Genomic DNA, 25,163 nt, shown 5'->3' with positions numbered 1-25,163 from the left:
TAATGGACATGCATATGCTATTTGGGCTGCATAACCTTTGTTTACAACTGCGCCATCTGCTTGTGACCTCCCCTCAGGCTTCCTGGACATCTGAGTGCTCTTCAGCTCTCTGGACCTCTTCGCCCAATTCTCAAGGCAATCTCACTTACTGCTAGATGCTGGGAGTTGCAGATGCTCAGCACATCACAGGATTTGGCCCTTTAAAGATCATGGTTAAGAAAACCCAACCCAGCCACATCTGAAGCATAAACTGCATTGGCCTCTTTCCCACCATCCAATCAGAAGCTGTAGTGAAATGCCTTCAAAGCCTGAAGCTTGTTAGGACCCATCTATTCTTCACATGATGTTTCAGGAGATGGCTCTGTTCATCTTTGTGAACTGCTGGTTAGATCAGCAGGCAGAAGAGCATCATCTTGTCACCATGACAACTTATGCATCTCCTTATCTAGCAGGAGTCACTGGTAACCAGCTGATGGCGGATTTTTTTTCACCCTAAAAAAGAGGAAAAAGAGTCTGAATAGAAGTGTATCCAGATGACACACAATCCAGCCCCCTTCCTTTGCCCCCCAGGGCCACAGTCTCAAATTAAAACCCAGGCATACCAAATAAAAACCCTAACAAGCTTCTTGTATCCATAGTAATTTAATTAGCTAATAGTCCATATGGAGTGGGTTTCCCATGAGACTTTTAATCAGTTAACCAGTTAGGAACTGGCAAGCAAATCTGTACGGGCGGTGTCATTAAATAAAAAGTTGGCAGTGCCTTCCCCTCATCTGACCACCTCGGCAGCCCCTACTATCTATACCTAGAGAGACACAATACAAGGGAGCATAGTGGAATTGGTTCTGCAGATGTGACGAATGCTAGTTGGCTAAGAAAAGCCCACAATTAGTAACACAAACATGCAAGCCCAGACCTTCCTCCAGTCTTAGCCATGTGACTCCCCCCCCCCCAAAGGGAGGAGCCTAGCACCTTTGATTAGATTGCAAAGAATCTGTTCGTGGGCAGCTTTGTAGCAATGTCATTGTCACGGCACAAGTATTTCTGCGGAAGCAGAACCACCCCTTGCTTTGCTTGTAATGCAACAGGCAGTGATGGGAGAAGGGCACTGCACGTTTTTATTCACCTCTCAGTGTGATGTGAACAACATTGGTCTTTATAACTCAATCCTGCTCTCGGTCAGGGACAACTGGGACGGTTGGGACAACAGTAACCGGAGTTTCAAGAGCATGGTAAAGACTTATAGGGAGGACTGGCAACAGCATGTTTCTTATACCCACACTCATAGCCCTTCCTGAGACGGGTTCCTGCAGTGCCGTGGAGGTTTCTAAAGTCATCTTTACGGGGCTTGGGGGATTTCAGCCTCATGGTTCATGCAGGGGGCTGGGAGCTCGGACTCCGGATGTTGTATGGTATTGGGCAAGACTGTCTCCCATCTTTCTCTCCGTGCCTAGGTTTTTTTTCAACTGTCCAGTATATATGATTGTGACGATACCTGCTCAGTAAATGAACCTTTGCAAAGTGCTTTACAATCCTTGGATGAAGACCCATGTGCATAAAAGCACAATGTTATTACATTATCCTGCGAACCTGTAGTTAACGAGGCAAGAAATAGGTGTTTTATTAGGGTGTTCTGAACAGATTCCAGCAGGCAACATATCAGAACCCTGTTATAGGGAGCTAAGCATTACTACCTCTTACAGAAAACACTGGCGAGTGGCATGCATTAGCTCTGAGATGGCTAGTCCTGCTTTGCTGGGGTGTTTGGGGTGTTTTCTTCCACCACTGTCTTAAAGTCCAGGCAAGTCCTGTGTGGCTCACTAACTCCATGGGCCAGGTTCTGATCTCCGTTACGGTGGTGCAAATCCGTAGAAGTGAGTGGCATTATCAGTGTAACCAAGCTCTCCTGTTGGTGTGGGCTTCAGCACTCCCTGTTTAGTCTGGATCGGGTTAACTGCTGTGTGGAGGTGGGGACCTGATCTTAGCTGCTGGTGCTCCGGTGCAGATGGCCTTGGCTGTTGGAAAGCCAAGGTAACCCTGCATGAAGAACTGCCTGGCGATTTGACTCTGCAGATGACGCCCTAGAACACAGTGCATCACTAGAAGGGTTATGCAAACAATCGGAGATGGGAGGTAACATGTTGGCGAGGGATATGTACCAGGATCAAAGATTTTCAGGTTCCTAACCCACTTGCAGTTGCTCACTAGTATTACTGGCAGGTAGAGATGATTTATGAAGTGAATGTCCTGCTAGCCATCCTGCCGGCAAGTGTCTCCGCATTAGCAGGTTTGCCTTGAGGGTATGTGAGGTACCTAAGGCTAAAGGTGGTAACTCTGAGCAGCTGATCAGCACATGCATTGTGGGACCGTTCTTCTTAGAAGGACAGCTCCTCTGTTCAGGTAGCATTACTCCCTACCTGGTTGACAGGAAATCAGACACTGCATCCTGCTGTTTTCAGAGGGCAGCTGGGGTAGTTCAAATACCTGACTAACAACTGGACAAGCTCCATTTACAGAGATATCCTGAGGATGTAGAAGTATGTGGTAGGTCTGCTGTCTCGGTGCTTGTTTCTACTTTTTCTTTCTGTTTCAAAGCATTAACTTTTCTGACGTACACTAGCAACTGTCCTGTAGAAATCTGAGGCAAGTGCTGTCGAAACCTTTGGCCGGCCAGTGAATCTAGTGGGGAGAGAACAGGCCGTGTCTTTTGGGATGCGCAGGAAGAGGCAGAGCATCACCCAGGCCTTTTGGGAGCAAAGAGATGGAGTATCACTGGGACTGTGGGAAGAGGCGGAGCCACCAGCAAGGACTGAAGAGAAGGTATAACTTGATTAGGGACTGAACGGGGAGGGGAGATGGAAGAGCATCAGGGACTGAGGAGAAGAGGTGATGTGGAGGATCAACAGAGAATGTGAGGAGGGTAACTGAGGGGAAGAATCAGTAAGAAATGAGTGGGAGGACGGCGGAAGTGAAGCATCAGCAGGAGTAAGTGGAAGGAGCATTAAACAGAAGGGGCTAGAAACATTAGGAAAGAGAATAACAGGTGAAAGATGAACAGGATTTGAGGGAGGATGAAACAGTGATTCCTCTGTTCTAATACATATGGAGAGATGGGGAAAGTGAGGCATGGGGGGGTGGCAGAGCAGGAGGGGAAGAGGAGAGAAAGAAAGCAAGAGTGGAGAGAATCCGAGATTGAGGGTGAGGTCTTGCAGGAGTGAAGAGAAGATGGAGGCAGAGCTTCACCAGTGACTGGGTCTGACTGGAGGAGAGGAAGGAGAGAGACAGAGGAAAAGGTTTGCTGCCCAAGGGGTGTGATCCTTCTGTGCGCAGGATGTGGCCAAATGGAATACCTGCTGCATTGTCACCATCAAGGCAACCAGAAAAGCCGGGCGGGGGACACAACTGTAGAAAACATGCTGCCTTTTCCCATGGAATACCTGAAAGGGTTAAAGGCCGGATGCTAGCAGTCCTTTGGGGGAGCTTAGACTCTTTTCCAGGCTGGCATTTGGCATCAGCAACAGTGAGTGATGTCAAGCGTTGGCCAGTTGTGTGCCAACATCCAGGCTGGCAGTGCCAAGCCAAACTCCACTCACCAGCCAAGACAGCACAAGAAAGGCAGATGGTAGGAGCTGGCCCCTATTAAAATAGGCAACAGAAACAAAACCCACTTCCAAACAGTTTTATGAGGACACAGAGCAACGCCGTTCAAAATTCTACAGTATTTTTCCAGGTTCGTCTTTAATCCCCAAAGTTGCATCTGTTTCCAGAGAGCAGCTGTGATGCTGGCAAAGAACATTGCGTTGTTGGAAAACACTGCAAATACAGTGACGCTCCTGTTACTATTACACTGGTAGGGTCAAGGCAGGCTGGTTGGAGAAACTTTGATGGAACCATATTCCGTTGGAACATGCTGTTCTGGGGATATCAAAATACTTCGTGAAATCAGGCCAATTTCACCGAAATTCCCTTTTTTGGGAATAAAGGCTGGGAGTGTGGTGACTGTCCAAACAGGTCATTTAGATGTTAAACGGAAACATTTTGTTCCATATTCATTTTGAAATGACTTTTCATTTAAAATGTTTTATTTGTTCTGTATTGTATCTGCAAATGTAAGACCATTATTTTTTTAACCTAAACATTTCATTTCAATTTTGACTTTTTCTCGAAAGGTAACGTTCAGTTGACCCCAAATACACAAACAATTCTGAATTTTCCTTCATGGAGAATTTCAAAACTTTCAGTTTTCCCTCCGATTCCAAATGAAGCCAGGTTTTGAAATCTCGAAATCCTTCACGAAAGAGAACTTTCATCTTCCATGCAGTTCTTCTGAGTGCCCACAACTTCCCATCAGAGTCGCAGCTGTCCAGCACCTCTCAGGATCAAGCCTTTAGTGTCTTGTATTCCCATGGCTGGGAATTCACTTATCGCAATCCCTGCTCTGCCATAGGCTTCCTGTGGGACATTGGGCAGGTCCATTAGCCTCTGAGTGCCTCAGTTCCCCATCTGTACATTGGGTATAATAGATCTGTCCTGCTCACATGGGTGGGGTGAGGATAAATACATTACAGGTCATGAGATGTTCAGAAACTATTGTGAGGGAGGCCATGTTAGTACCACAGATAGATAGATAATTAAACAGTAAACCAACAAAAATTAAACCATACCAGAATATGATCAAAACAACCTTTTGGATACCTCTAAAGTAGCAATAATTTAAAAGAGGAGAAAACAACAAACCCTTCAAGGTTGTTGTTTTTTTCCTCTTCCCATTTTAGAAAATCCATCTCTCCAGTCTAGAGCAGATTAAAATGACCAAATTCTCTCTCAGCCCCTGGGAAAGAGGATGTTTCAAATGGAAACTGCCAATTGACCTTCTCCCATAGCTGTCACCAGTCACCCTTTTGCCTTCTTTCATGTCAGCATCGGGTCAGGGCGACAGGTCATTGTCTGACCCGAGTCATAACAAGAAGAGAGCGGGGCCTCGCCTGGGAAGGCAGTAATTCCACAGCCTAGATTTCAAACTGTAATGTGGAGACATTTAGGTTTTTTTTATTTTCTCTCTCTCCCCTCTTCCTTTATAGTCAGTAACTGGTTCATAACCACAGTGAGCCAGGGAAATACGGGTGGCCCTGCATGGGATTACAGCCTTATTTACAAAGAGCAAAATGAGCTCACATGCACAGCTGCTGCAAAAATGTGAGAAGTCAGCGTGCAGCACGGAGGCCTAGGAATGTTAGTCTTGAGTCACAGGCAAACCCCGTACATAATGGATCCCCTGTCTGTGGGTGCTGGCTAGACTGCCTATTTTGTGTCAGAAAGCACATGTGGCTAGTAGAGGGGTCTGAACCAAAATCACAGATCCAAATGATTCTGGGCGTTAGAGGTAGTTGGTTCTGAATCTGAACTTTGTGGCCCAGCTCTGCTGCCTGGCTGGCTCGATGGAAATACTCCAGCTGCTGCAAAGGGACAGTGTGGGATGCATCTACCAGTGTCCTAGAGCTCCTCCTGATTGTAAATTCACAACAGGGGAGAGAGGCCTTACAACCGACTGCAAAAAGCTTCCAGGAGGGCAGCGTGAAGTATGCCTACAGTGCTCCTGTGGGGCAGATATGAGACAGGACTGTGAGGTGACAAACCCAAAGGTGAATTTTTCCACTGAATGCATCCAATGAAGTGAGCTGTAGCTCATGAAAGCTTATGCTTAAATAAATTTGTTAGTCTCTAAGGTGCCACATCAGAGGAGTGAAGTTTTGGAATAGCCTTCCAAGGGAAGCAGTGGGGGCAAAAGATCTATCTGGCTTTAAGATTAAACTCGGTAAGTTTATGGAGGAGCTGGTATGATGGGATAACATGGTTTTGGTAATTAAATATTCATGGTAAATAGGCCCAATGGCCTGTGATGGGATATTAGATGGGGTGGGATCCGAGTTACCCAGGAAAGAATTTTCTGTAGTATCTGGCTGATGAATCTTGCCCATATGCTCAGGGTTTAGCTGATCGCCATATTTGGGGTCGGGAAGGAATTTTCCTCCAGGGCAGAATGGAAGAGGCCCTGGAGCTTTTTTGCATTCCTCTGTAGCATGGGGCACAGGTCACTTGCTGGAAGATTCTCTGCTCCTTGAGGTCTTCAAACTACAATTTGAGGACTTCAATAGCACAGATATAGGTGTGAGGTTTTTTGCAGGAGTGGTGGGTGAAATTCTGTGGCCTGCGTTGTGTAGGAGATCAGACTAGATGATCATAGTGGTCCCTTCTGACCTAAATATCTATGAACCTAAGTCCTCCTTTTCTTTTATCTACCCTGCTGGATGTTGGACTGTTGCTGACGATACGCTATAGGCTGTCATGGGGGGAAAGGCTGATGCCCGCTTTGAATGACATCATCTTGCCAACCAGTGCCCCTGCAAGTATCTGCATGGAGCTGGTGGACAGTGAAAGGGAGATGGTGCACTCCAAGCAGGAGAAGCAGGAATGAGATGCATGTGACACTGATTTTGGGAACTGCTCTTGCTGTTTAGTTAAAAGATTTGTGATGTGCATGGCTCAGATTCTGGGGCAGATGTGACTGAGGTATAGAGAGACACATCTGCAGGAGACTCTCAGAAGGGAGATGTCAGTGATAACCACTCCTGGTTATATGCCACCTGTCCTGACTGTGAGAAGAAAAGATTTTGACCCTTGGTTTCATCCCACGCTAGCTTGTTGCATTCATTGCAATGGGGGAGCCTGGCTTGTGGTTAAGGCACATGGGACGGGGGACTCGGGAGATCTGGGTTATGTTCTTGGCATTGCTGTTCACTCTGTGACCTTGGACAAGTCGATTCACATTGCTGTGCCTCAGTTTCCCCATATACTTACTGCCGTGCAGGCTGTGAGGCTTCGTTCACTATCATTGGCAGTTGGAAGGGGCTGCGAGAAGGCAATATACCGCGGTTATTTGGGTTTATGAGGCTATTGTGTAAGCTCCTTGGGGCTGAAAGTTTGGCTCCGTGTGGCCTTTCTACTCTGGACTCCGCTTGCCTCGAGGGGAGTGACCTCAGCAGTGTCCCAGCGCCCACTGGGGAGCTGCACCCTAGTTAGCTGCCTCTTGTTGCCTCTGCCTAAAGCTGGCCCTGTGGGAGTGGGGAAGAATGGAAATAAACCAGACGAGCTATTTTGTAAGAAGTCTGCGCTGTTGTGAGCTAGACCCAAAAAATGTCGGTGACCTTGTCTTGGCCAATCACAGACCAGCCTTGAGCAGCTAGCAGGACAATAGTGTGGAACAGGGTCCTATGACCTCATCTCAGCAGCTGGAATGTGTTTGCCCCTCCGGGGTCCTAACCCATCCAATCAATCAGTATTTATTGCTCCACTTTTGCCATTACAAAGCGCAATAAAGAGACAGACATAAATCCATGCACCCCAAGTGTTGTCTGCCTTCTCCACCTGTTGGACATGGCAAATAAATTACAAATAGGGCCTGGTTTTGAGGGCAGGAGCTGTAAAACATCCTAAATGATTTAAAAAAAAACAAACCCAAATCATGGCAGAAAATGTAACAACTTGTGCCTGTTCCCTTTGACCTCTTCCCATTTATATACGGCCTCTTCAGCCTACAACGTATTTTTACCTTCCCGTTATATTATAAAGACACCTTTCCATTTCCCTCTCTTACCCTGTTGCTGTTGTATTTGTTCCCCTTCACTCCCTTGCCATCTTCACTTTCTAAAGTGCCAAACCTGTCCTGGAGACCCCATTTCCAGGGGGAGTTCAGGCTCCATGACCCATTCCGTTCTTGACCTCCATTCTGAGATAGTTGCCAGTGGTAAGGAGTGGGTTTGTGTTGTGGCTATTTATCCACTTGCAACTGGTCTGTGAAAATCTACTATCAAAAAGCCAGTAGCTGGTAACAGCTTTCAGTCGCTACCAAACTGGAGTCAAGCCAGTCACCCACAAGGCTGCATAGTCCATTTTCACGACCCTGAGTCATCCCGTGTACAAGACAGTGTGACACGGCTGAAGCTAACCTCCCTGTGTTTGTTTCCTCATCATTGTTATTAGCAATGGAGCTGCACTGTTGGCAATAATATGGTAGAGAAAGGGCTAGTGTAGACCCAGTTATTGTATAGGTAGGACCTTGGAGAATAGTGTATAGGCAACCTGCTGCTGCTACCCTTCCTTGCTATTTGCACTGCCATAGGGAAAGGGATTGTCTCCATGGGGACACTCACAAAAATGAATCTGAATCAACCTTGTAAATTGCGTAAAACCTTTTCGTGGACACTCTTCTTCAGAATTAAAGAGACCTTAATTTGATTTAACTTAATTCATGAAGTGAATTAAGATCAATTAAATTAAGCTCACTTTAATTCTGAAGAAGAGTGTTCAGTGCACACACACATAATGTGACACTTTAAATTCACACCCTTACTTAATTTGGGTTACTTTTACTGGGTGCCCCTATGTAGACAAGTTCTTAGGCACACAGGAGCCTCAGCCTTATTGAAAGTTGATGGTAAATTGCCTATGTCACTTTTTTGAGAATTGGAGTTAGGAGCCTAAGTCACCTAGGCACTTTTGATGCCTAAAGACCCCAATCAGGGCAGTGTCTACCCCCAAAGAGCATACAGTTTCAATAGACAAGACAGACAAAGAGTGGGGGAAACTGAGGCACAGAAAGGGGACATGACTTGCCCAATGTCACACAGCAGGTCAGAGGCAGAGCTGGGAATACAGCTTGTGTCACCTAGTTTAGTGACAGGTTTCAGAGTAACAGCCGTGTTAGTCTGTATTCGCAAAAAGAAAAGGAGGACTTGTGGCACCTTAGAGACTAACCAATTTATTTGAGCATAAGCTTTCGTGAGCTACAGCTCATTTCATCGGATGCATACTGTGGAAAATACAGAAGATGTTTTTATACACACAAACCATGAAAATATGGGTGATTATCACTTACAAAAGGTTTTCTCTCACCCCACCCCACTCTTCTGCTGGTAATAGCTTATGTAAAGTGACCTATCCACTGGACCATGCTGCCTGCCGAGTTATTGATCTTCCAGTGTTATTCATAAAAGTAACCTAATAGAGTTCATTAATCACACAAGTTGCAGAGTATGACAGATTTTGATTATATGGACTTATTTTCTTCGAAGAACAAGTTGGAAAGGGAAGAATCCTTCCCCCCCACCCCTTCCCAATATAAGGCAGCTAGTGCTAAATTCTCTCCCTCCTGTTTTCTGCAAAATGTCACCGACAAGGTCATCTATAGGACTCAGCAAAAAGTTGACCCAGTCAGTTGTGGTGACCAGAATTAGCTCAGAAATCAGGAGTGAGGGGGAGGCAGAGAGAGATGGTGCCCAAAGAGCTTTTAAAAGCCACGAATTCTGACCTCACTGTTCTGTGCACCTTCATTCTCTGCCTAGAAACCTCCCCGGGGTGGAAAACCACACCCCCCTGCCAGTGACGACATGGGAGCACAGTCAGCAACCTGCCAAGGGGTCAAATTCCAAGCCGCACAGGTAGAGAACATTGCACTTCCTGCCCTGCTGGGGAGGAGTCAGGGGGAAGGAGAGTGAGAGTGACAGAATGCAATCTCCAGCCATTCGCAGGGCAGCCAAAAAATCTCCCAACATGAAATCGGACAGCGAGGAGACCAAGCCAGGTATGTCTGTCCCAGCGGAACCGCACTGCCTTAGACGCGGGTTAGGAGAGTTTGGAACAACACTTGTGTGTGCGTTTATGGGAAAATGCTGATTGAGTCCTCCTTTCAGGCCCTGCCTGTTGTTTGGGTCATTACACGCCCAGTGATTTTTTTTCCAAGCTGGTTGTTCATTGAAACAAACAGTCCTTCAGAATTCTGGTTAGTTGCTGTTCCTTCATTCCTTTGCTGCTGGGGAAAAGCTCTGTGTCTGTGGGAGGAGGAAAAAAAAATACAGCAATGCTGTCTGTTAAACGCAAGCATGTTTTGGGCTGCAGATGTTCAAAGGGAGCTGTGTGGGAAAGTTCTTGCTTTCAAAACTTGCGAATGAGTGGTTAACTCGCAGAGCGGTTGTTTTAACTGTTTGAGTATTCACTGAGGATCATGAATAGAAAGGCCAGAAGCAATACCTCTTGTTGGTCACTGCAATATTAAAAGAAAGGTGAGTGCTCAGTCTGGGAAGCTGATTCCAGGAGCAGCAGCCCAAAAAAAAGTCTTCAAGTATGTATGAAATATGACTGTCCTGTTGCTAGTTTCAAAACTGTAGTGATCACTGTACGGTGATGGGATTGTAAGATACAGTTTGCGGCGTGCCTGGCGTTAAAGCAGTGGAGAGGCAGTTGTGCATTCTTTGCCTTGGGTAATCTTACTCCCTGTCTTTGCTTCTGATGAGGCTGGTTGCAGTTTCATTTAATGTGCATTAGGGTTTTTTTTCTCTGAACTGTTTAAGACTATTTGTAACTCCCCCTCTGATACTGCCGAGTTGCACAGCAAATGGGTTAAAAATAACTGGCTTCTTTGTAGCTTTTATACTCTCAGGTTGAAAGATTGCTGCATTTTTCAAACTGAGCACCTCCACCAATGCAGAAAGGGAAATTACAGTGCTGAGAAGATACATGTGGTGTTAGGTTGATTTGTGTATAGTTAGCCCATCTCAGGTCATTACAGAAATCTGAGAAGAGAAGTTTAAGGTTATAAACTGCTTGCGAGCAGGCTGGAAGTTTACAAGTTGACCCTCTGTTTGAATTGTATGGTGCTTGTGAGTAATTCAGGTGTGGGACTATAGGAAGATGCAGGTGAGGAATTGTATCCAGGCTGCCTGAATTGTGTATGAGGTGCGCTCTCATTCAAAGGCAGATGAGCCTGTGGATCAGATGGAAAATCTTGGCATAAAGTGCCCCTAAGGAACTTGGGCCAGTTCCTCAGCTGATGTAAAGGGTGGAGCTTCATTGCTCTGGACCTTTATTTTGAGTGGAAAATAATTTTGAGTCTTTGCAATATTCCCAGTTTTCCTTCCCTATCTCCCATATTCTCCTCTTCCCTGTCCTCACGCCCCCTTATTCCAAAGTACAGTCATTATGAAACAGTCTGTGGTGGACTCTGTCCCACCGCATAAGGAACTTGCCAATTTCTGTTTCAACTTAGAAGGCTGGGAATGGGTAGCGAAAACACGAATCTGACTGGCCGAACAGCGTACACATCATCCTGTTTTTTAAAAAAAGCAGATGCAGCAAGTTGGTAAAACACAGGAACCGGGCAGTGTGAGTTAACTTGAGTGTGAGTGTAGGATTTGTACACTGTTCAGCTGCTTCATGATGACTGGCACTGTTAACTCCTGTGATAGTGTGATGATGTGTGTGCGTTATCTAGGTGTACTGCTGTAGTTGTAGTAATCTACACTGCATCTGCAAGGGTGCATATCTCTATATAAATATATACACATGCGCACTCTGCGAATATAATTTCTGAAAACTCCCTGTACCCTAGATTTGTAGAATGGTTTAAGCTCCTGAAATCAAAGGACACACACACACATACGTAACATAGTTGCCCATAGATCTGACTTCTTGGCTGTTACCGTGTTTGACAACTTTCTCTTTTGGAAATAATGGGGATAAAACCTAGATCTTCCTGATCTAAAAGCGCGAGAATCTTACTGCTTGAACTGCAGCAGAATTCGTACTGGTTGTTAGCTGTATAGGCCATGTGACATACAGGTGAGCAATCTTGAGACCAACCAGTAGGGGAGCCCTGTTCGTTACAACTTTAGTGCTATGGCTTATTACATTACTCCAAGTGTTGTCTGTGATATTATGGGCAGTTTGACATGGTATCTGTAGTATTGAGTCTTTTTGGAACTTGAAACAAGAGCAGACAGTGTTTTGAACAGAAATATTAGAAGCTTTATATTATTAAAAACCCTAAAAGGAAGGGTTGCTGCTTAGATTTGGCTCTCAAGTTCTGAGAATCAGGCCACTTATTCAGGTGTCTGAATCTGGAGTGAGGCACCTCTCTAGAGCACTCTGCTTCAGAAGGGATCCTTGAAGATCTCACTGAAAGTCAATGGGAACATGACACCTGCTGCTTAGGCTTTAGAGACCTTGACCATTAATCCTAGTTAGTTTGGTAAGAGGTACTAGATCAATTTATGTTCCCATGTGAACCCCCTAACATTTACTGGACATTTGTAGATTCTTATTTTCGCCAATAATGCACCTCCCTCCTATATTCAAGGGATTTTTAAACATCATGCTGCTCCTCCTTCACCATCTTTATATAGTAGTGCTTGATCCTCTGAGATACTGAAGTCAATGGGCATTGAGGGCACATGGTACATTGCAGGGTTAGGATCTTAGTTACTCTGCTTTTTAATAAGCAATCTGTGTGAAATTCCTGAACAGATTAAATCTCCATTTCCCCTTTCCCCATGCCCTGCAACATGAATTTAGTTACAATCTTAGAACGCTTATTATTAGCATTGGTCAATGTCTTCTCTCTATTAGCCTGTGTCAGTTAGAGATGGGCAAGCCAGGCAAGAAGATAATTCGTATGGTTCTGGCTCTTCCCAAGTCTTTAACCAACGCAAATATTCTGGCTGTTCAGTGGTTCTCAAAGGTCAATTTCCTCTGTAGAAATTTCTGGCCCAGCATAGCTGCCCATTTAAGTTTAAGCCCCACTGTCCGTGGATTCTGCAGTGATTTCCTCCTTCCATCTTTCCACCAGCTCTGTTCCACTGCCTAAAAGCCTTGCACTCTGTTTGCTTCAGAGACTTTCCTTTGCAACTCAGCCTGTGTTTTTGCTTTTATGTGGAATACTTCAGGTTTATCTTTAATTTTTAAAAGGACTCTCATTTAGACTTTATTTTAAAAAATTACGAAGACTAGATCCAAATATTTCCATGATATTTCTTTTCATTATAAAGGAAACATTTTTTTTATTTTCTTTCCCCTGCAGCAATTTGCTAGGTCACCAGAACCTGAAAGTAAGGTTGTCGAGCAATTGACTAGAAGCAAAAACGAAACTAACTAGACCATTTTATTGACCGCACTTGAAACCTCAGCTTTCAGCTGGGAAAGGCATTCTGCTTTTATACAAGTAGTTTGTGAGAAACTGCCTACTTAAAATTGGCTCAGGACTGAAGTAGGAGTGGGGATGAAAGCAATATAGTAATCAGAATGGTGTGATTTTACAATTCCAGAAGCAGGCCAGGGGGACCAGGGAAAATGCTTTCAGGCCAGTGAACCTTTCCAAGCAGTGGTACTGATTATTAAAGCAAAACAATGTGTTTAATGTGGCTAAAGGTTGCTTGACACTCCCCAACTTATGTATTTGATTTTTCTCAGCACTATCGTAAGCCTAGAATGGCCTCAGCCCATTCTGTCTGTCTTCTCATCTTCCCTATTTGTATAAACAACACAATAAAGTACTCATGCATTAATTCTGAAATCACGTTCAAATCCACTGAGTGATAAAATCCCCCATAGCCAATGTTCATGCCTCCTTATAAGCCTCTCTTTAATCTATGAAAATGTTTCTTGCACCTGCTTTTCTGAGCTGCGAGGGGGGAAGGGGGGGGAAAGGAGGTGTCCCGTATGACAGTAAAACAGCCATTATTGTCTTTGTCTTCCATCCAAGCTGTGCTTGCTGCTTCAGCCAAAATAGTGTTGTCTTTTTTAGCATCCCCATGCCACTGTGCAGGTGAACGAGCCTCTGATAGTGTGGCTGATGTTATTAGGCCCTGTGATGGTGTCCCCTGAATAGATATGTGGGCACAGTTGGCAACGGGCTTTGTTGCAAGGATAGGTTCCTGGGTTAGTGGTTCTGTTGTGTGGTATGTGGTTGCTGGTGAGTATTTGCTTCAGGTTGGGGGGCTGTCTGTAGGCAAGGACTGGCCTGTCTCCCAAGATTTGTGAGAGTGTTGGGTCATCCTTCAGGATAGGTTGTAGATCCTTAATAATGCGTTGGAGAGGTTTTAGTTGCGGGCTGACGTTCTTGTTAAACACTGGATTTGTGCTGGAAATGGCCCACCTTGATTATCATACACATTGTAAGGAGACTGATCACTTTAGATAAGCTATTACCGGCAGGAGAGTGGGGTGGGGGGAGAGAACCTTTTGTAGTGGTAAACACCCATTTCTTCATGCTTTGTGTGTATAAAAAGATCTTCTACACTTTCCACGGTATGCATCCGATGAAGTGACCTGTAGCTCACGAAAGCTTATGCTCAAATAAATTGGTTAGTCTCTAAGGTGCCACGAGTACTCCTTTTCTTTTTACTGTTGGCACCAGTTACTCTGATCCATTTTGTCTATACCCACGCATAAAACATTTCTATCCTTGTCTTTTAAAATTCCTGCTTGCTCTCTTGATCCAGCCAAGGCTTAGTTCACATGGCAATAAATTTGCTTATTCACCTTGAAGAGCTGACCCTTGAGCCAGGCACTCATCACTGTAATAAGTGATGATAAACTTTTCCAAACCCTCTTTGGCTTTAAATCCCCCTCCTCCCTCTGACAATGTTTCTTGTGTTGATTAGGACACTGTGGACGAAGGGCGCTATGTTTCATTATGCGTTTGTAGAGAGGAAGGTTGGTCCAGTGGTTAGGGTGTCCCATAGGCTGTGGGAGATCCAGTTTCCCTGCTCTGCCACAGATAGATTCCTTGTGTGACCCTGGGCAAGTCACTTCGGCTGTAGTGTAGACATAGCCTATGTCAGCAACATATATGTCGCTCAGGGGTGTGACTATTCCACCCCCGAGTGACATAAGTTACACCAACGTAAGCGCTCGTGTACACAGCAGAGCGGGAGAAGCTCTCCTGCTGACACAGCTTCTGTTGCTCGCAGAGGTGGCTTTTTATGCTGATGGAAGAGTGTCTTCACCCGACATGTATGGGTCCAGCTGCGCTCCTGCAGCGCGGTACGTATAGACATGGCCTTAGTCGGAAGATAAATATATTTAAGATTTGAAAACACTCAGATACTGCAGTGGTGGGGGCCATATAAGTATGACCGATGGTTTGTATCTACCTAATACAATGAGACTCCCAGGCCCTGATAAGAGTCTCTAGGTGATACCACAATACATATACAGTAATTAATAAGAATTACCTTCTATTTAACCCTTCACTCCCATCACCAAAATTCATTGTTCTCATCTTTACTAATTGATATTCTGTCCCAGCAATTTCCCCATATTAGAGAGAGTTCTTCTCCCTCTATACAACTGAGGTACAGACCCTCTGTACTGCTCTGTGGTTTCTGTAAACGGCCAAAAAGCAAATTGCGCTCTGACAGCCATCCAGGGGCTCATTCGCCCTTCCACACCTGTTTACCAAACTGCTGCTAAGAGTGGATATTTTATAATCTCGTAGAAAACACGATTGTGCATCTCCTTGCTCTAGTTCCAGAAAAGGTGTCCTTGTTTGTTTTTCTTTTTAATGATCTCTGATTGTTTCTCTCTCTCACTCTCTCAGAAATACCCCAGGCTGTTCCCCAGAACTAGCTTGTCAAACCTCTTCTGCAAGAGCTATAACCTTTGCCCCTAGCAGACTAATCCAAGTCTTGTTAACTTGGTCTCTCTTGTAGGTCTTTATTGGAATGTCTGTGTACCCAGTGCAGCTTATATCCGTGTTTGTCTTTTGACTTATTTATGTCACAGAAGTGGTCATGAAAGCTATCAGATCAACTGTGTCTGTTCATGAACTTGAAACCATGTGAAAACGGCGTGATTTTGAGTTTCCTTCTAAAATCACACTGCACCCTGGTTCAAGCCAATCTTGGCAGATTTATGGGTTTTGCATCAAAACTGGAAATGGCTCAAATGCAAAGTGGACAAACTTCTCCAAGATTTTTGGGTGTATTTGGATTAGGCACACAGGTAGGACTGTTAGATATTGAGGGGCTGGCCAAAAAGTTTGCACTTAATGTTTTAGGAGCATTTTGATTAGTCTAAATAAACATATTGTGCTTTCCAATGGATGACCTCAGGGGTCTGTCTACACTAGAAATGCTACAGCAGCACAGCTGCAGCGCCAAGCTGTAGACGCTACAGCGATGGAAGGGGTTCTTCCATCCAGAGGTGGTAGCCAGCTCATTGACCTAATGGGATCGGTTTAGGTTGGCCTAACTACATTGCACAGGGTGTGAAATTTTTCTCAGCCTTGAGCGATGTAGCTGAATGACCTAATTTTGTAGCGAGACAAAGTGTGTGAGATAATAGCTATTATTGGTCCAACATAAAAGATATCTCCCACACCCTCATATCAACAAGGCTACAATAACATTGCAACTGACTTTGTAGTGTAGACCAAGCCTCAGTGTGCTTTGCAAACATTAATTAAGCCTCGCCACAACCCTGACAGGTCACTAACCCTTATTACCCCATTTTACAGATGGGAAATGGAAGCTCAGAGAGGTTAGTAAATAATTTCCTTACGATCACACAAGAAGTCTGGGGATTATAACCTGGATCTCTTGACTTCCAGTTAGCCATGATACTAGCTTCCCCCTCTTTTTAAATGGGTGCGGGGGGGGGGGGGGAGAACCATGTGAGGCTAAAGCAGAACAGAGGACGTGAATTAACACATTGTGTAATTGGATATATATATGGCATAAACTGAATACATGATGATGTGGGATGCTATAAAAAGTTTATTGCCACTTGTCTAGGAGAAACTAGCAGAGCGTACTTGTGGCTCTGTGTAATGTGGTCATGACAAAATAGTAACCCTATAAACTGACCCATCACATCTCTTATTTAGCACTTCATAGACCTTTTTTTTCCAAGGGTATTGTCCGCTTCACTGCCTCTGCTTTCTTTTTGTGAACGTGATTTCTTTCTCAGCCAGTTGAGAACATTTAAACAAACAACTCCAGCAGGAATGGAGGCATGTCTTCATCAGCATCTTTGACATGATCAATTAGGCTGTGTATTCCTAATCGCCCATAAACAAAATGTTCCGTACGATAGCAAATTGCTTGACGCCATAAAGAGTTTTATACCTTATCTGTAGAGTTCATTTCATTGTCTGTGTGAGATTCCATTATGAAACACACAACCAGTAATGTGGTCTAAGAAAACTATAGATCAGTTATTTCAAATTTGGTCACCAAACTCCCCCATGTTTAGGTGGCTTAAATTAAGTGGCCTGAATTTCAGAAAATCCCCAACTTCTTCTGGAGTGAACTGGCCTGGTGAAATTTGATCTATTGCTTGGTTTTCATTTGTTGCGGACGTCAATCAGCATTATTTCTGGCTCCCGCTTAGCAGAGAGTGTTACACAAAGCCTGCATGTGTCAAAGAAAATTTTAATTTTAAAAAATCCTACCATCTGTTTGAGTAACGTTTTGTATTCAATCTGAGTTAAAACATATGAACAAAGACAGTTTTTGAAGGGGTTTTTGGTTTTCAAACTTTATTCTTCAGTACTACAAATTAGAGCTGGCTGAATGAATTTCAAAATTTTGATGGAAAAATAATCAGCATTTTCAGGATTTCCTCTCCCCCCCCCCTTTTTTTCCCCACCAGCTCTGTTAGCAACCCAAACACAACCACAGTGTGCTTGTTAGAGAAGAGGCAGTGTTTCCACTGAGCACTGGACTGGAACTCTTGGAAGACCTGGATTCTGTTGTCAGCTCTGCCACTGGTTTCCTGGGTGACCTTGGGCAAGTCAGTTCACCTCTCTGTGCCTCAGCTTCCCCATCTGTAAAATGATGCTACGTTCCTTGTAAAGCACTCTGAGCTCTACTGATGAAAGTGCTATATAAGAGCTGGCTATTTATTTATTTATTTATAGTATTTGTGAAGCCAGGGAATGCAATTGACCTAACTAGTTTAACTGCCCAACCTGACTGAATTAACTCTTTGTATTTCAAGGTTTAAAAAAAAACCCTACATTAATGCAGAGTTAAGGTTGCTTGGCGTTGTGCCATTCCCATGCAGAATGCTGAGTTGAGGAAAACGCAAAATTATGAAAACCAGGAAATGCAGAATTAAGGTTGCCGATGTAACCTTAACTCTGCCCTCTTTCAGCAATGCTCCAATACACCCTGTTAACATAGATACCTTTATGCTGCCAACCCATAATTGTTGGAATCATAGGACTGGAAGGGACCTTGAGAGGTCATCCAGTCCAGTCCCCTGCACTCATGGCAGGACTAAGTATTATCTAGACCATTCCTGACAGGTGTTTGTCTAACCTGCTCTTAAAAATCTCCAATGATGGAGATTCCACAACTTCCCTAGGCAATTTATTCCAGTGCTTTACTACCCTGACAGGAAGTTTTTCCTAATGTTCAACCTAAACCTCCCTTGCTGCAATTTAAGCTCATTGCTTCTTGTCCTATCCTCAGAGTTTAAGAAAAACAATTCTTCGCTCTCCTCCTTGCAACAGTCTTTTATGTACTTGAAAACTGTTATCCTGTCCCCTCTGTTTTCTCTTCTGCAGACTAAACAAACCCATTTTTTTCAATCTTCCCTCATAGATCGTGTTTTCTAGACACTTAATCATTTTTGTTGTTCTTCTCTGGACTTTCTTTAATTTGTCCATGTATCCTGAAGTGTGGGGCCCAGAACTGGACACAGTACTCCAGTTGAGGCCTAATCAGTGCGGAGTAGAGCGGAAGAATTACTTCTCGTGGCTTGCTTACAATGCTTCAGCTAATACATCCCAGAATGATGTCGTTTTTTTGCAACAGTATTACAATGTTGACTAAAGTACAAGCTCTTTACTTCCTTTTACAACCCATTCACTTTCACCCACAGAATCCAATCTAACACCATTAAAGGACAAAAAGAAAAAAAATGGTTTCCAGTCCACCTTCCCTCTACCCTATTTAAGCAAAAAGAAAGGGCAATAAGAAAAGGCAATGCCTCAATATGCACATGCTCATGCTGACCCTTCTTACTGAGATTCTGGAGGTACCAGAGCCTGGCATACACCCACACACTTAGCCAACTCCCCCAAAAGAATACCACATTCATATAATTTGAGAGCAATTTCACAGCCTTTTATAACTCCGTTACACTTATTCACAGGGTATCATCACAGCCTACTCTTTCAATTAACCATCGTTAAAGCGTTAAGATCATCTCATATTTCACATCACTGCTGACAGTACCCTTTATAATAAAAGCCTGATGCCCTGTTACTGACACAACCTACACAATACTCAGTAGAAATGATGCATACTACATTCTGAACGTACCCAGGGACCTCTTCCCTTTCCAAACACACACATGAAGGTGCAACACACAGATCTCCTCGTGTCACAATCTCAGCTGTCGCACACCTCAAAGTAATCCACACATCTCACAAACACATCTCTGCCAAACAGAGCAAACTAAAGCCTGCACAAGTCAGTAGAGCGATGCCTGGCTCTGACCACACTCGCTCTACTTGGAGCACATGCAGATAATAAATACTTAGACTGCTGTCATCCGAGCTCACTACTAACACTACCCTTTGTAATAACCCCAGTGCCTGGCTAATTATATAACAGACATATAGGACTTCTGGTTTGAGGGGTTATTAATTTTCAGGAGCTAAAAAAAATCCTATGTAAATGTCCCACAATCAGGGGTTTTGCAGGGGAGGGGAGCTTTTCCTTTGCTTTGAGAAGATTTTGTTTGTTTTTTTAGGTAAAAAGAAAAGGAGGACTTGTGGCACCTTAGAGACTAACCAATTTATTTGAGCATGAGCTTTCGTGAGCTACAGCTCACTTCATCGGATGCATACTGCTGTAGCTCACGAAAGCTTATGCTCAAATAAATTGGTTAGTCTCTAAGGTGCCACAAGTCCTCCTTTTCTTTTTGCAAATACAGACTAACACGGCTGTTACTCTGAAACCTTTTTTTAGATGTTTCCCAAAATTCTTGTCTAAATGGGATCTATTTTAATTTGGATTATATGTGTAAAAATGTCTTGTGTGTGTGACTGACTCCCTGGTTTAGCATTTAGTACGTTTGTCCCTGGTGAGTTTTAACGTAGTACTGTTTGAAACAGTACTATGTTAAAGCACCTTAGGAAACCTTTAGTGCTTATCAGCCGAGTCTTCACGGATCCGTTAATGTGCTACACCTTTAGAAATCACACCCCCATAGTTGATAAGCAATTAGATACAAGGCAAGGAGCAGGGACATCGCCTATGTAAACAAAGTGCACTGGGAATGGGGTGAAGTCAACAGAATCTCAGTAACCATTTCTGATGTTTTTCATTGTTTGACTAAACCCCAATTTGATTTTTTTTTCTGCTCTTGGGGGTGTTTTATTGGTGTTTATCAGTTAAAGCCTAAAATCAGAAGCCCTAATTCTGCACTGAAATCATGCTTTCTAGATTCCGAAGGTACAAATGCAGCTCTTCCTTTTGCTCACACGGATTGTAGGGTGCAAAACATGGATTTAGAGGGGGTGCCATGCACTGTCTTGGGTAAAACTGAACTCACTGCAACCCCAAACCCCCCTCTCTCTCTTCCCCTCCACGGCCCCCTAATGTCCTTCTCTCTGTTTCTCCGGAGGCATTCATATGTCTAATTTTTTTCCCCAACAATACGTTTATTACGTTCCCTCCAAAATACAATTTTTGCCTGTGACTCACAAATTTTCTAACCACTCATCTAAAACTCTTTTGTTTTAGGTGGGGACGTGTGATTAACGTATCCTCAGTTACGTTAATTGAAGGGTGAGTTGTTCACAGCCATGAAACTCAACGAGGTCTGTGATTCATGCAGCCATTAGGATCGGAGTTTAACTGTACAAGGCTGCGGAAGGGAAATTTGTTTGCGGAGCTTGTGACACAGGAACCCATTGGGCAAATGGCCCCAAATTCGGATCTCTAAAGCTACCCTGTAGCAAATGGCCCCAAATTGCAAAGCATTCTGCATAACTGTTCGGATTTTAGAGCACTTACAAGAGTCAAGACTTAAGCACATAAGATGAAGGGAATGGAAACCCTCTAGCCAGTTTTTCTGTAGTGGCCCATGCACACTGTACAAATGTGTATTTTCTTAAATACTGTTCTCAGCTTGGGTCCCCCAAAGATTTAGTGGGTATCATGCTCCATAATGGGTAAAACTTGACAGACTGAGACCATTTGAACCCATATCACATCAATAGTTTGATCTCTAGCACTACACAACCCCTCCGCCCTCCCCACCCCCCCCAAAACCTAGAAACTTTTTGAAAAATGGCTATTGTTTTAGGGCTTATATCTCTGCAACCCCTGCCTCAAATACGCCAAATTTAGATCATTATCCCTGCCTTGTGGCACACCAAATTTCAAAGGAATCCAGCTAATCATACTGGTTTTAGAGGGTGTGGAAAGGTCAACCTTTAAACAGAAGTAGTGATGCACCACTTCAATAGCCAGCATAAATGGAGTAAGTAGGTCCGATTTCAATACACTTTTGGACCCAGATTCACTAAGGTATAGGCCTAATTTTAATCACATGTGGTGAATGGTGTATCTCATGTGCTTAAAAAGAACAGGAGTACTTGTGGCACCTTAGAAACTAACCAATTTAAATTTAGGCGTCTAAATAATTGGATTGCTTTTCAAAAGTCCCAAGCCCCCAGCGTCTCCCATGGAGATCACTGGCAGCTGTTGGGTGCTCAGTACTTTTTTTAAAATCAGGTCATTTAAGTGCCCATATAGAAATTTTAGGAGCCTAATTTTGGGTTACTGGGCCATGTGCATAAGGATAAACAGGGAAATAGAGGCATAAGTGATCTTCTCAGTTTGGTTTGGGAGAACTCCTCAACTTCACCAATTTTAAAGGGGAAAAATCCCTCTTTCTAAAGCCTAGTTCTTCTTATAATGTGCTTCATGCAAATAAAATCACGCTGTTCTGTATGATCTGTTAGCCTCTGATTCCAGTTATAATGCAACAGGAACCAATTACAGATGTGTGTTGCTTCTGGTAAGTGCAATGGAAAAATGCTTTGGAAAAATAACTGAAACCATTTAACAGTTTGTATCATTTTGATCAATGAATCCTGGCCCGACTGTGATTTATTAAAAGTTCAATTTATTCTGTCCGTGGCCTGCCTGACACAGCACTGACTGATCTGTAGTAAGTGAAAATCTTTAGTGAGGAAAGAAGCACTGACGGCGGCTAGATCATGTTAACATAGAGTTTTATTGAAATACAAAAGGAGCGTTGAACAGAGGGGAAAACTAACCTCTCCAGACACTCAGGGCTTGTATATATCAGGGATTCTTGGCCAGAAAGGACCATTAGGATCATCTAGACTGACCTCCTGCATAACACAGGTCATAGAACTTCCCTAGAATCATTCCTACAGCAGATCTTTTAGAAAAAACACTCAATCTTAATAATAAAAGTGCCAACGATGGAGAATCCACCATGACCCTTGGTCAATTATTCTACTGGTTAATTACGCTCACTGTCAAAATTCGACACCTTATTTCCATTCTGAATGTGTCTCGCTTCAGCTTCCAGCCATTGGATAGTGTTATACTTTTCTCTGCTAGATTAAAGAGCCTATTATTAAATATTGGTTCCCAGTGTAGGTACATATAGGTTGTATTCAAGTCACCCTTACCTTTCTCTTTGTTAAGATAAATAGATTGAGCTCTTTGCGTCTGTCGCATGTTTTCTAATCCTTTAATCATTCTTATGGCTCTTCTCTCAATCCTCTCCAGTTTATCAACATCCTTCATAAATTTTGGACTCCAGAACTGGACACAGTATTGCACCAGTACCAAATACAGGGGTAAAATAACTTTCTACTCCTACTCGAGATTGCCCTGTGTGTGCATTCAAGGATGAGATTAGCTCTTTTGGCCACAGCATTGCACTGGGAGCTCTTGGTCAGCTGATTATCCCAAATCTTTTTTCAGAGTTGCTGCTTCCCAGTATAGAATCCCCCATCCTGTAAGTGTGGCCTACTATCTTGTTCCACTGTTGTCAACCTGTGGAACTCTTTGCCAGAGGATGTTGTGAAAACCAAGACTATAACAGGGTTAAAAAAAGAGCTAGATAAATTCATGGAGAATAGGTCCCTCAATGGCTATTAGCCAGGATGGGCAGGGATGGTGTCCCTAGCCTCTGTTTGTCAGAAGCTGGGAATGGGTGACAGGGAATGGATCACTTGATGATGACCTGTTCTGTTCATTGCCTCTGAGACCCCTGGCATTGGCCACTGTCAGAAGACAGGATACTGGGCAAGATGGACCACTGGTCTGACCGAGGATGGCTGTTCTTATGTTCTAGATGTAAAAGTGTTTGTTTAGCCATATTAAAATACATACTGTTTGCTGTGCACCGTTTATCAAACGATCCTGATCTCTTTGAATCAGTGTCCTGTCCTCTATTTATATTCCCCCAAGTTTTGCAATTGGGGTCAAACCAACAACCACCCCCCCACCAAGTGAATCACACCTAACTCTGCAGGTTTGGGGTCCCAGCTCTAAATACAGCCGCTGAGGCACAAGGCCAGGAATTACAGAGTTCAAGGAGCCTGTTCTCCCCTCCATTACCCCAGTTTTAAGCTGGTGTAGCTTGCTAACTTCAATGATGTTTCACCTGCATTAAACTGGTGTAATGGGGTGGAGAGTCAGGCCCCTGGGATACAAGGCCAAATCAAACAATGAGGGAAAGAAGCACATGCAAAAGAGAGAAAAAGAAACAAAAAGCAGACACAACCCATAGGTACCTCCAGGCCTGGGTTCCATGGCCTACAGGTGACCTCTGGTCTTTCCTTCACCAAACACTGGCCCAGATTGACTTCACTCTGCTGACTCTTATTTTATACCTTTTCCCCAGCTTTTCCTCCTCTTAAAAGGGCAACGCATTGTCACAGAGCCCATCTCTAATTTTAGCTGTGAATTAAAGCTATTTTCCCCAACTGAAAACCCTCTGGGTCTGCCACAGAAATGCCAAAGTTTGGAGACCTATTTCTCTGTGGTACAAGAGAAATAATATGTGGCTTAGAGAACCGCATCTGTTGTAATGAGATCTGGTTCTCCTGGGTTTGTTTTGCGTGCTCTAATCAATCATTTTCCAAGGAATAACTAATAGCTCTTGTACTAAGTACCTCATATAATTACCAGCTGTTGCAAAAATAAAAGAAATTGCATCATAGTTGTTACCGGGGAAAAGGTCTGTATTTTAAAGGTATTTTCTCCACTGTGTTTCCGTCCTTGGTGGTTATTTGTGATGGAAAAGCTGATTGTAGGATTTTCAGTGTGGGAGAGAGCCGGTCGGGGAACAACCTCTGGAATAACAATGGCTGTTGTAGTTCTGCGTAAAGTTCCCTAGCGGAGCTGTTTGGGAGGAAACTTGCACAGCCCCCGCCTGTATTATGCTGACTCCATCCCATGTATGGTAGGTCTGGCTAGTCTCCACATAAGCTTGTGCTAACCTTTAAAAAGTGTGAATTCAAACTGATACGTTGGCTGTTTCAGTTGCCTGTCTGTGTGTGGATACTCATTTTGGAATGGAAGTGGCTGAGGTTGGTTTAGCTCAGGGGTTCTCAAGCTGGGGGTTATGACTCCCCAGGGGCTCGTGAGCTATCAGCCTCCACCCCCAAGCCCTCGCTTTGCCTCCTGCATTTAAAATAGTGTTCAATATAACAGTGTTTTTTAATTTATAAGGGGGGTGGGGGTCACACACAAAAGCTTGCTGTGTGAAAGGGGTCACCAATACAAAAGTTTGAGAACCACCGATTTAGCTGAATTTGGTAACAAATCAACCTTTAGAAAACCAATTTAGTGAATTAAATAGGTGCAAGTTTGTGTGTAAACCAGCTCAAAGTCCCTCTCGTTACTGAGTGCTCAATGCCTATTGAAGTAAATGGGAGAAACTTCACTGGCTTCACTGGATGTTGGGTCAGGCCTTAAATTCACCCAAGACATTCTAAAATATATTATCTGGTCTAAGTTTGGCCCTAAAATATTTGACGACCTTTTAAATATATTTGTGCATTTTCAAAATGGCTGATGACTAAATCGGTTCTTCTCAATGTATCTAGCCTCTCTTTGCTGGAAATTCTTCAGTAACCGTAGTGTGGGAAAATTCACTAGAAACAAGCTGTTTTTCCCTGTGGCCCATACCCAGGGATCAACTTCCAGATGACAGCTTTGATTGCAGCATGTTTGGATATGGATGACTGCTACTTGTGTTCTCTTGAATGATCCCAAATGCTGGAATTTAGGAGCTAAATTCACGCCCTTGAGAAACTGTAA

At 43.8% G+C, this 25,163-nt stretch overlaps 1 protein-coding gene across 7 annotated transcripts in view; it reads left to right on the top strand.

Moving 5' to 3' along the window:
* Window positions 1–25,163, top strand: part of KAZN (kazrin, periplakin interacting protein) — a 736,353-nt gene that overhangs the window by 556,189 nt on the left and 155,001 nt on the right. The window contains exon 1 of one of the 7 annotated variants that reach the window (XM_073317166.1): window positions 9,486–9,640. The exons of 5 other annotated variants lie outside the window; for them this stretch is intronic. In XM_073317166.1, the coding sequence (XP_073173267.1) occupies window positions 9,565–9,640 (76 nt within the window). In that variant the 5' untranslated portion in view covers window positions 9,486–9,564. Of the gene's footprint in view, window positions 1–9,485; window positions 9,641–24,204; window positions 24,304–25,163 lie in introns of those variants that run through there. One more of the 7 variants, XM_073317167.1, reaches the window with a different exon arrangement.

This window comes from Lepidochelys kempii, chromosome 18 (genome assembly GCF_965140285.1).
Source record: "Lepidochelys kempii isolate rLepKem1 chromosome 18, rLepKem1.hap1, whole genome shotgun sequence".
In the NCBI taxonomy this organism is placed as follows: domain Eukaryota; kingdom Metazoa; phylum Chordata; order Testudines; family Cheloniidae; genus Lepidochelys; species Lepidochelys kempii.
This window is presented reverse-complemented; position numbering and strand designations above follow the sequence as displayed.